This window comes from Somniosus microcephalus, chromosome 3 (genome assembly GCF_052327205.1).
Source record: "Somniosus microcephalus isolate GS21.2 chromosome 3, FLI_Smic_1.0, whole genome shotgun sequence".
NCBI lineage: Eukaryota > Metazoa > Chordata > Chondrichthyes > Squaliformes > Somniosidae > Somniosus > Somniosus microcephalus.
This window is the reverse complement of record NC_140989.1, coordinates 79065586-79078200: the sequence shown is the minus strand read 5'-3', so window position 1 is coordinate 79078200 and position 12615 is coordinate 79065586. Positions and strand designations below refer to the sequence as shown.

At 45.0% G+C, this 12615-nt stretch overlaps 1 protein-coding gene across 4 annotated transcripts in view; it reads left to right on the top strand.

Moving 5' to 3' along the window:
- LOC147121161 (deoxyribonuclease TATDN3-like) overlaps positions 1-12615 on the top strand; it is an 84782-nt gene that overhangs the window by 5102 nt on the left and 67065 nt on the right. The window contains exon 1 of one of the 4 annotated variants that reach the window (XM_085981256.1): positions 6274-6346. The exons of the other annotated variants lie outside the window; for them this stretch is intronic. Within the exon in view, the coding sequence (XP_085837382.1) occupies positions 6332-6346 (15 nt within the window). The 5' untranslated portion in view covers positions 6274-6331. Of the gene's footprint in view, positions 1-6273; positions 6347-12615 lie in introns of those variants that run through there. 4 annotated transcript variants of the gene reach the window in all.

Sequence of the window (12615 nt, the reverse complement as noted above, 5' to 3'; positions counted from 1 at the left end):
AGTGATCCCACCACCAAACGTATCTTCCCCTCCCCTCCCCTTTCAGCATTCCGCAGGGACCGCTCCCTCCGAGACACCCTAGTCCACTCCTCTATCACCCCAACCCTCCGAGACACCCTAGTCCACTCCTCTATCACCCCAAACAGCCCTTCCTCTTCGCCTGGCACCTTCCCGTGCAAGCGGAGGAGATGTAACACCTGCCCCTATACCTCCCCCCTTCCCACTGTCCAGGGCCCCAAACACCCCTTCCAGGTGAAACAGCGATTTACTTGTACTTCTCGCAATCTAGTATACTGTATTCGCTGCTCACGATGCGGTCTCCTCTACATTGGGGAGACCAAACGCAGATTGGGTGACCGCTTTGCGGAACACCTCCGTTCAGTCCGTAAGGGTGACCCCGAGCTTCCGGTCGCCTGTCATTTTAATTCACCGCTCCATTCCCACTCGGACCTCACCGTCCTTGGCCTCTTGTATTGTTCCACGGAAGCTCAACGTAAACTCGAGGAACAGCACCTCATCTTCCGATTAGGCAGTCTGCAGCCTTCCGGACTCAATATCGAGTTCAACAATTTCAGATCATAAGCTCGGCCCCCATTTCATTTTCTCTTGTAATTGTTCCACTCCTTTCCCCCCCCCCCCCACCCTTTCCTTTTGTTTCTCTCTCACACCTGGCAGCTATCTTTTGCCCTGCCAGTACACTTTACACCTAATCCCAGCCTATTACCATCTCGTCTAGCTTCTAATCTCTTTTACTTCTTTTGTTTCTTTTATTCTTTTGTCCGATCGCAGCCCTGCCTCCGATCTAGTTTCTTTTCTTTCCAGTTTTGAAGAAGGGTCCAACCCGAAATGTCAACTCAAATTTCTCTCCACGGATGTTGCCTGACCTGCTGAGTTTTTCCAGCATTTTCTGTTGTTATTTCGGATTTCCAACATCTGCAGTATTTTGCTATCGTAAAGGTTCACTAGATTGATTCCTGGGATGAGAGGACTGTCCTATGATGAGAGATTGTGTAGAATGGGCCTATACTCTCTGGAGTCTAGAGGAATGAGAGGTGATCTCATTGAAACATACAAGATTCTGAAGGGGATTTACAGGGTAGATTCTGAAGGGGATTTACAGGGTAGATGCTGAGAGGTTGTTTCCCCAGGCTGGAGTGTCTGGAACTAGGGGGCATAGTCTCAGGATAAGGGGTAGGCCATTGAAGACCGAGATGAGGAGGAATTTCTTCACTCCGAGGGTTGTGAATCTTTGGAATTCTCTGCCCCAGAGGGCTGTGAATGCTGAGTCTTTGAGTATATTCAAGGCTGAGAGAGATCGATTTTTGGACACTAGGGGAATCAAGGGATATGGAGATTGGGCGTGAAAGTGGAGTTGAGGTCGATGATCAGCCATGATCTTATTGAATGGCAGAGCAGGCTCGAGGGGCCGTATGACCTACTCCTGCTCCTAATTCTTATGTTCTTATGAATTGGTGTCCACCGCACAAGCCGGCAGCTTGTTCCAGAGGTCCACTATTAAAAGAACCACCTCCTGACAGCTAACCTAGATCTGGCCTCATACAACTTAAAATTGTGAGCCCTGGTCCTTCCTAACCTATTGGAACAAACTGTCAACTTGAGCACAATCTATTCCCTTCATTATCTTATAAACCTCAATCAGATCACCCCTAATTCTATGCTTTTCTAAAGTGTAGAGTCCCAACTCGTTTAGGCTATCTTGATAACTTAAGATGCTTTAAACTGGGAATTACTCTCGTGGCTCTCCTCTGCACCCTTTCCAAAACCTTAATATCACCCACCATGTGAGGAGACCAAAACTGGACACGGTATTCCAAGTGAGGCCTGACCAAGATCTTGTACAAGGACAAAATAGTATGCATCTTATTGTCAATTGTTCTATGAATGCACCCCAACACCTTATTCGCTCTAGCTATTGTTTCATGGCATTGAAAGAAAGAAAATCTTGCATTTATATAGCGCCTTTCATGACCACCGGATGTCTCAAAGCGCTTTACAATGAAGTACTTTTGGAGTGTAGTCACTGTTGTAATGTAGGACCTTTAGAGATCTGTGCACTAGAATGCCCAGATCCCTTTCTTTCTCCACTTTTAATGCTGTTCCCTGAACGGTATGTTGAGCATTCGTCCTGCCTACAAACATAATAATCGGGAGGGAGTAGCCCTGGGAGTCCTCAACATTGACTCAGGACCCCATGAGGTCTGATGGCATCGTCAAACATGGGCAAGGAAACCTCCTGCTAATTACCACCTACTGCCCTCCCTCAGCTGATGAATCAGTACTCCTTCATGTTGAACATCAATTGGAAGAAGCACTGAGAGTAGCAAGGGCACAAAATGTCCTCTGGGTGGGGGACTTCAATGTCCATCACCAAGAGTGGCTCGGTAGCACCACAACTGGCCGAGTCCTAAAGGACATAGCTACCAGACTGGGTCTGCGACAGGTGGTGAGGGAAGCAACAAGAGGGAAAAACCTACTTGATCTTGTCCTCACCAATCTACCTGTTGCAGATGCATCTGTCCATGACAGCATTGGTGGAAGTGACCACTGCACTGTCCTTGTGGAGACGAAGTCCCGTCTTCATGTTGAGGATACCCTCCACTGTGTTGTGTGGCACTACCACCGTGCTAAATGGAACAGATTTCGAACAGATCTGGCAACTCAAAACTGGGCATCCATGAGGCGCTGTGGGCCATCAGCAGCAGCAGAATTGTATTCAACCACAATCTGTAACCTCATGGCCCGGCATATCCCTCACTCTACCATTACCATCAAGCCGGGAGATCAACCCTGGTTTAACGAAGAGTGCAGGAGAGCATGCCGGGAACAGCACCAGGCATACCGAAAAATGAGGTGTCAACCTGGTGAGGCTACAACACAGGACTACTTGCATGCCAAACAACGGAAGCAACATGCGATAGACAGAGCTAAGCGATCTCCCAACCATCGGATCAAATCAAAGCTCTGCAGTCCTGCCACATCCAGTCGTGAGTGGTGGTGGACAATTAAACAGTTAACAGGAGGAGGAGGCTCCAAAAATATCCCCATCCTCAATGATGGTGGAGCTCAGCACGTGAGTGCAAAAGACAAGGCTGAAGCATTTGCAACTATCTTCAGCCAGAAGTGCCGAGTGGATGATCCATCTCGGCCTCCTCCTGAGGTCCCCAGCATCACCGATGCCAGTCTTCAGCCCATTCAATTCACTCCACGTGATGTCAAGAAACGGCTGAAGACACTGGATACTGCAAAGGCTATGGGCCCTGACAACATTCCGGCAATAGTACTGAAGACTTGTGCTCCAGAACTAGCTGCGCCCCTAGCCAAGCTGTTCCAGTACAGCTACAACACTGGCGTCTACCCGGCAATGTGGAAAATTGCCCAAGTATGTCCTGTCTACAAAAAGCAGGACAAATCCAACCTGGCCAATTACCGTCCCATCAGTCTACTCTCAATCATCGGCAAAGTGATGGAAGGTGTCGTCGACAGTGCTATCAAGCGGCACTTACTCAGCAATAACCTGCTAACTGACGCCCAGTTTGGGTTCCGCCAGGGCCACTCAGCTCCTGACCTCATTACAGCCTTGGTCCAAACATGGACAAAAGAGCCGAACTCAAGAGGTGAGATGAGAGTGACTGCCCTTGACATCAAGGCAGCATTTGATCGAGTGTGGCATCAAGGAGCCCTAGCAAAACTGAAGTCAATGGGAATCAAGGGGAAAACTCTCCATTGGTTGGAATCATACCTAGCACAAAGGAAGTTGGCTGTGGTTGTTGGAGGTCATTCATCTCAATCACATGACATCACTGCAGGAGTTCCTCAGGGCAGTGTCCTAGGCCCAACCATCTTCAGCTGTTTCATCAATGACCTTCCCTCCATCATAAGGTCAGAAGTGGGGATGTTCGCTGATGATTGCACACTGTTCAGCACCATTCGAGACTCGTCAGATACTGACGCAGTCCGTGTCCATATGCAGCAAGACCTGGACAACATTCAGACTTGGGCTGACAAGTGGCAAGTAACATTTGCACCACACAAGTGCCAGGCAATGACCATCTCCAACAAGCGAGACTCTGACCATCTCCAACAAGCGAGTCTCTAACCATCTCCCCTTGACATTCAATGGCATTACCATCGCTGAATCCCCCACTATCAACATCCTGGGGGTTACCATTGATCAAAAACTGAACTGGACCAGCCATATAAATACTGTGGCTACAAGAGCAGGCCAGAGGCTGGGAATTCTGCGGCGAGTGTCTCACCTCCTGACTTCCCAAAGCCTTTCCACCATCTACAAGCCATAAGTCAGGAGTGTGATGGAATACTCTCCACTTGCCTGGATGAGTGCAGCTCCAACAACACTCAAGAAGCTCGACACCATTCAGGATAAAGCAGCCCGCTTGATTGGCGCTCCATCCACCTTCAACATTCACTCCCTCCACCACCGGCGCACTGTGGCTGCAGTGTGTACCATCTACAAGATGCACTGCAGCAACTCGCCAAAGCTCCTTCAACAGCACCTTCCAAACCCGCGACCTCTACCACTTAGAAGGACAAGGGCAGCAGACACATGGGAACATCACCACCTACAAGTTCCCCTCCAAGCCACACACCATCCTGACTTGGACCTGTATCGCCGTTCCTTCACTGTCGCTGGGCCAAAATCCTGGAACTCCCTTCCTAACAGCATTGTGGGTGTACCTACACCATATGGACTGCAGCGGTTCAAGAAGGCGGCTCACCACCATCATCTCGAGGGCAATTAGGGATGGGCACTAAATGCAGGCCTAGCCAGCGACGCCCACATCCCATCAATGAATTTTAAAAAAACTACACTTTTCCAAATGAAACATCATTTACTTATCATGAGCTCAATCCCCCAACACATCAAGATCCACCTGAAGCAGTAGAACAGTCCTAACACTCACACAGATCTTAATATCTGCAGATTTCTCAGGTGTTTCCACCGATCTTCTGCTAAAGTTACAGTGGGAGATTGGTATTAGCGGGCCTGACGTACTGGTAAAGGTTACTCATTGGTCAAAATCCACCAAACAGGGAGTAGCCTTTTTCCAATCCTCCAGACCCAAGAACTTAAACGAGCTAAAGTCCAAAGCTGCTGAAGAATGCTTTGTACACAACTGACAGCAGCCTCGTGGGTCAGATCAAACTGACAGCAGCCTCGTGGGTCAGATCGAACTGACAGCAGCCTCGTGGGTCAGATCAAAATAGCTCGAAGGCTGGGAATTTCCAGCAGGTGGCGTCTTGGATGCCGATGACCAATCAAATGCTTCTTTGAAAATCCACATAAACCTAATCCACTGCATTTCCTTTTTCTATTCCTCCTGTTATTTCTTCCTAGGAATCTGCAACATTGGTCAAACATGACCGTTTTGGAAATTGGTGCTGATTGGTTTTGATTAGATCATAAAATCTGACTAAAAGCTTCTATAGATATGTCAAGAGAAAAAGATTGGTGAAGTCAAACATAGGTCCCTTGCAGCCAGAATCAGGGGAATTTATAATGGGTAACAAAGAAATGGCAGACCAATTAAATACATACTTTGGTTCTGTCTTCACAAAGGAGAACACAAATAACCATTTCCCTACAAATACTGATTTCTTTCAGTTCCTCCCTTTCATCAGACCCTATGTTCCCCGACATCTCTGGGAGGTTATTTGTGTCCTCCTTTGTGAAGACAGAACCAAAGTATGTATTTAATTGGTCTGCGATTTCTTTGTTCCCCATTATAAATTCCCCTGATTCTGACTGCAAGGGACCTACGCTTGACTTCACCAATCTTTTTCTCTTCACATATCTATAAAAGCTTTTACAGTCAGTTTTTATATTCCCTGAAAGCTTACTCTCATATTCTATTTTCCCCCTCTTAATTAATCCCTTTGTCCTCCTTTGTTGAATCCTAAACTGCTCCCAATCCTCAGGTTTACTGCTTTTTCTGGCCAATTTATATGTCCTCTCCTTGGATCTTATGCTATCCCTAATTTCCCTTGTTAGCCACGGTTGAGTCACCTTTTTTGTTTTATTTTTATGCCAAACTGGGGGATGAACAAATTCTGTAGTTCATCCATGCGGTCTTTGAATGTTTGCCATTGCCTATCCACCGTCAACCCTTTGAGTGACATTCCCCAATCAATCCTACCCAACTCGCGCCTCATACCATCATAGTTTCCTTTATTTAAATTCAGGACCCTAGTCTCTGAGTCAACAACTTCATTCTCCAGCTTAATGAAGAATTCTATCATTATGATCGCTCCGACCCAAGGGGCCTCGTAGAACAAGATTGACAAAGTCAGCATGGATTTACAAAAGGTAAATCGTGTTTGACTAATCTACTGGAATTTTTTGAGGATGTAACTGGTAGAATAGATAAGGGAGAACCAGTGGATGTGGTGTATTTGGACTTTCAGAAGGCTTTCGATAAGGTCCCGCATAAGAGATTAGTGTGTAAAGTTAAAGCACATGGGATTGGGGGCAAGGTACTGACTTGGATAGAGAACTGGCTGGCAGACAGGAAGCAAAGAGTTGGAATAAACGGCTCTTTTTCCGAATGGCAGGCAGTGACTAGTGGGGTACCGCAGGGATTAGTGCTAGGACCCCAGCTATTCACAATATATATTAATGATCTAGACGAGGAAACTAGATGTAATATCTCCAAGTTTGCAGACGACACAAAGCTGGCTGGGCGTGTGTGCTGTGAGGAGGATGCCGAGAAACTCCAGTATGATTTGGACAGGTTGGGTGATTGGGCAGATGTATGGCAGATGCAGTATAATGTGGATAAATGCGAGGTTATCCACTTTGGTGGCAAAAACAGGAAGGCAGATTATCTGAATGGCAATAGATTGGGAGAAGGGGACGTGCAACGAGACCTGGGTGTCCTTGTGCACCAGTCGCTGAAGGTAAGCATGCAGGTGCAGCAGGCGGTTAAGAAGGCAAATGGTATGTTGGCCTTCGTAGAGAGAGGATTCGAGTACAGGAACAAGGATGTCTTGCTGCAGTTGTACAGGGCCTTGGTGAGACCACACCTTGAGTATTGTGTGCAGTTTTGGTCGCCTTATCTGAGGAAGGATGTTCTTGCCATGGAGGGAGTGCAGTGAAGATTCACCAGACTGATACCTGAGATGGCAGGAATGACGTATGAGGAGAGATTGGGTCGATTGGGCTTATACTCGCTGGAGTTTAGAAGAATGAGAGGGGATCTCATTGAAACTTATAAAATTCTAACAGGACTAGACAGACTCGATGCAGGAAGGATGTTCCCGATGGCGGGGGAGTCCAGAACCAGGGGTCACAGTCTAAAGATAAGGGATAAGCCATTTAGGACAGAGATAAGGAGGAATTTCTTTACCCAGAGAGTGGTGAACCTGTGGAATTCTCTACCACAGAAGGCAGTTGAGGCCAATTCATTAAATATATTCAATTAGGAGTTAGATATATTTCTTAAGGCTAAAGGGATCAAGGGATATGGGGAGAAGGCAGGGACAGGGTACTGAGTTTGGATGATCAGCCATGATCTCATTGAATGGCGGAGCAGGCTCAAGGGGCCGAATGGCCTACTCCTGCTCCTATCTTCTATGTTTCTACAATCCCAATAACTACCTATTCTGAAAACTGAGGCAAAGTATTTATTTAGTATCTCCACCATTACCCCAATCTGTACTAGTAGCTTCTTATGAAAGGTCATCGACCTGAAACATTCACTCTGTTTCTCTCTCCACCACAGATGCTGCCTGACCTGCTGAATATTTCCAGCATTTTCTGTTCTTATTTCCAATTTCCAGCATCCACAGTATTTTGCTTTTCTTCTACTAGCTTGCCTCTTTCACCTCTTAATGGTCCTACCCTAACTTAACTATCATTTTACTGCTTGTCATAAATCGCAACTTCTACAAGAAGTACTACTGAATGGCCAGCTGAGGGCGCCGCCCGAGGAATATAAATACTCGGGCGTGGGCCCACCTTGGCCAGACAGGCTGGAAACAGGAAGCTAGTGACCACTAACTAGACCTCCATGTTTTGTTACAAGTCGATTAAAGCCTTGCTTTATGTACAACCAAGTGCGTAGTGAATCTTTATTACGTCACTGCTAATGTGCCCATAGAAAGGCTTTTTTTGGCTATATTTCTCTGATACTCTCTCTTAGCTTTTTTAACCTTCCTTTTAGTAGTTTTCCTGTATTTACAATTTGTCCTGGCCTTTTTATCTGCTCCATAAGCACAATGCTTTTTTAAAGTTTCAAATTTGTCCTAGTTTCCCTTTTCATCCATGACACCACAGCCTTTGATACACTCTCCTTCTCCTTACTGCAATATACCTGATTTATACTCCTTCCATCTCCTGTTTAAATATTCTCCATTGTTGATCTACCATTCTATTTGCCAATTTCTCTTTCTATTTAATTTGGGCAAGGTCCCATTTTATCTCACTTATAATTTTTTTTCAGTTATAAATATCCTTGTCTCCAACTTATTTTTTCTTTCCTATTCTTACATACAATCATAGAATTACACTGGACCTTTTTAGATTGTGGTCACTTCTTCACAAATGTCCCCTTACTTTTAGGGCACCTACTTGCTCTGCGCTATTACCCAGTACAGGTCAAGTTATGGTCCCTTCCTTATTCAAGTAAAAACATATTGACTGAGAAAACAATCATGAACACATTGCAAAAAACACCTTCCCTCTACCACCATAAGCACTTTCCTTATTCCAGTTGATTTTTGGATAATTAATATCTCCTACAATTATAATTACCATTAATATAATTTGTCTATAAATCTCATCTTCAATTTTCTTTGATGGTCTGTAATATTTTCCAAGTAGCTATTCCTCAGCTCACTTTCTCTATGCTCTAGTGCTATGATACTGTTTCTAATTAATGCTGCTACTTCCCTTTATTCCTCCCCTATCCCTCCCGAAAGTTTTGTGCTCAGGCATATTTAATTGTCATTCCTGGCCCAGCTGCAGTCATGTTTCAATTACTGCTATTATGTCATGTATTTTTATTTGAATCAATTACTCCAATTGCTTAATTTTGTTTTTTTACATGCAGTGCATTAATATATATTTGTATATATATTTTAGTTTGGATTCCTGGGTTTTGCAATTTTTCCTTTTTTTTTTGTCTTTCCCTGTACTGATTTTTTTTTTTACAGTCTTGTTCTTTTTAACTTTTTCCAACCTTTTTACCTCATTACCTGTACACCTAAAGCTTACTTTGCCTTCATAGCTGTACATTACTCCTTAGAGATGTTTTTTCATACCTGGGTTTAAATATAGTCCAGACTAATGGGATGAAAGTCTTCTCTCTCTGCTGCTTGTATGGATTCTGCCTCTTCCCCAGATGCCTGACATTTGAGGGACAGTTGAATAGTCTCTCAGCTCTCGTTATCACACACAAACAATGGGCACTTAGGTAAGGTACCAGAGGGTTGCCAGTCCCCATAGAACTGTAGTCCAGCATGTCAAAATATTCAGGAAAGGCAGGGTCAAAATTGCATGGAAAAGGCCATTCCTAACATTTCCTTAACGTTCCATCCTAGTGCTTCCGATATGTCTTCCTTTTTCTTCAACCAAGGATTCCCCTCCACCGTGGTTGACAGGGCCCTCGACCTTGTTCATTCCATTTCCCGCACTTCCACTCTCACCCCATCCCCTCCCTCCCAGAACCACAATAGGGTTCCCCTTGTCATCACCTTTCACCCCACCAGCCTCCACATTCAACGGATCATCCTCCGCCATTTCCGCCACCTCCAGCATGATCCCACCACCAAACGCATCTTCCCCTCCCCCCCCCCCCCCCTTTCAGCATTCCAAAGGGACTGCTCCCTCCGCAACACCCTGGTCCACTCCTCAATCACCCCCAACATCCCCTCCCCTTCCCATGGCACCTTCCCGTGCAAGCGCAGGAGATGCAACGCCTGCCCTTTTACCTCCTCCCTTCCCACTGTCCAGGGCCCCAAACACCTCTTCCAGGTGAAACAGCGATTTACTTGTACTTCTTTCAATTTAGTATACTGTATTTGCTGCTCACCTTGGTCTCCTCTACATTGGGGAGACCAAACCATTGGGTGACCGCTTTGCGGAACACCTCCATTCAGTCGGTAAGGGTGACCTCGAGCTTCCGGTCGCCTGTCACTTTAATTCTCCGCTCCACTCCCACTCTGACCTCTCTGTCCTCGGCCTCTTGCACTGTTCCAATGAAGCTCAACGTAAGTTTGAGGAACAGCACCTCATCTTTCGATTAGACACTTTACAGCCTTCTGGATTCAACATCGAGTTCAACAATTTCAGACCATAACCTCTGCCCCTATTTTTTCACATGGCAGCTGGTGATGTTTCTGCCATTCCCATTTACGCCTCTTCTAGACTCATCTTTTGTTTCTTTACTTGTCCCATTACCATCTCCTTTTGCTTTGTACTATCATACTTTTTGTCGTCATTTAATTTCTCCTGCCTTCCATCCTATCACAGTGATTCCTGCTGGAGGTACGCCTGTGTGCACATTAAATTTATTCTTTCCTCCCCTTTCCCTGCCCCTGCACTTGCTTAAAATCTGTTACATCTCTAACTTTTTCCAGTTCTGATGAAAGGTCAGTGACCTGAAACGTTAACTCTGTTTCTCTCTCCACGGATGCTGCCTGGCCTGCTGAGTGTTTCCAGCATTTTCTGTTGTTATTTCCTTAACGTTGACAGCTCCAACTAAATTAGGCATTTCACTCAGCCCAGCCATTAGGATGGCTGGAATAAGAAATGGAAAAGTTCACACTGGTGTAGTAGGAGTTGCTGTTCTAATTGAGGGGGTCTTTACCTGAATTGAGAGTACACAATGCTGAAGCTGAGTGCTGTAAAATGGAAAACTGTTCCATTCCCAGCAGTGGCATCCTGAGCCACACAGACCGAGCAACTTTCAGATTCAATTCCCAATCTGTGCTAAGTTAACTGATCTCAGCTGACACTACAGTTACCCTTGTACACCCTGGGTTAGGAGGGGGAAATCAGCCAGGGTTCCTGCTCTTGATCGCTCTTCAGTGATTCCTGCTGGAGGTATGCCTGTGTGCACATTAAATGATGATCAGGCTTAGCTGTGATGCCCCTGAAGTTGAGTTGCCTGCCGATACTCACAACCAAAGATCACGTATGAATAATGACCATTTGGATATCAGAGGGAGATGGGAGCCCATGGAACCATACTCCAGAAAAGAGTAGGTGCCTTTAAGAAGAGAGGGGAGACAACTTGCAGAGAAAATTGGTGAAAAAAATGACACCCTTTACTCTGATTAAAAAAAACTATAAATTAATACAAAAACACTCTGCAAGGTTGAGTGCATATCTTCTATAGTAACAGAGAATGTTCTCTGATAATGTTGTGATTAAGTTTTATATGGATACTTTTTCTTTTCTTTATTCTGGAGTCTACAAGATTTAAAATAAATAAGTTTTAATGGGTAACTTCACAAACAACCAAACAGAACACTATGTTTGATGAGTCAACTGAAATGTTCAAGCCTAAAGTTGATAGATTTTTGTTAGATCAGAGTGTCAAGGATATGGAGCAAAGGAGGGTAAACTGAGTTGTTGTGCAGATCTAATAGAATGGTGGAACAGGTTCGAGGGGCTGAATGGCCTACTCCTGTTCTTATATATCTATGAGGAAAGATAACATTTGAGAGATCTTTTCAGTAAAGACAATACAATATGGAAATACCATTGATAGTTTTCACAGGGAAAGGGATATCAGAGTGATCTTCACCCAGTCTCATACATTGTTCAGAATGCTATGTTAATAAATAAAAAAGTTAATTTAATGCTTTAGTTCTATCCCCCATTCCCTTTTTCATGCATTTTAAGTTTTTATCAAATCACACTTAGACTTTTTCAGTTTCCTCACAAAGTCTGTGAGGTTCAAAGTGTCAGCTGTGGCTCAGTGGGTAGCACGCTCGCCTCTGAGTCAGAAGGTTGTGGGTTCAAGTCCCACTCCAGAGACTTGCGCACATAAAGCTAGGCTGGCACTCCAGTGCAGTACTGAGGGAGTGCTTCGGATGAGATGTTAAACCCAGGCCCCGTCTGCTCTCAGGTGGTCGTAAAAGATCCCATAGCACTATTTCGAAGAAGAGAAGGGGAATTCCCTGGTGTCCTGGCCAATATTTATCCCTCAATCAACATTACTAAAACAGATTATCTGGTCATTATTACATTGCTGTTTGTGGGAGCTTGCTGTGCGCAAATTGGCTGCCACGTTTCCCACATTACAACAGTGATTCCACTTCAAAAAAAAAGTACTTCATTGGCTGTAAAGCACTTTGAGACGTCCGGAGGTTGTGAAAGGCGCTATATAAATGCAAGTCTTTCTTTTTTGCTTTCTTTATGTGAGGGCCAGCAAATATGTAAAATCTGCCCAGACAGTAAGAGAATTTCCTGCTATGGGTTAAGGAACCCTTTGACGGATTTACGCTGTGTAAACACAAAGAATGATCAAAGAATGAAGTATCCTCAACTTATTAGCAAGTTATCCACCCGCTGCCCTAAAGCTAATGCATATCAAAGTTTCTTCGTCAAACATTAAACTGTAGTGTGCA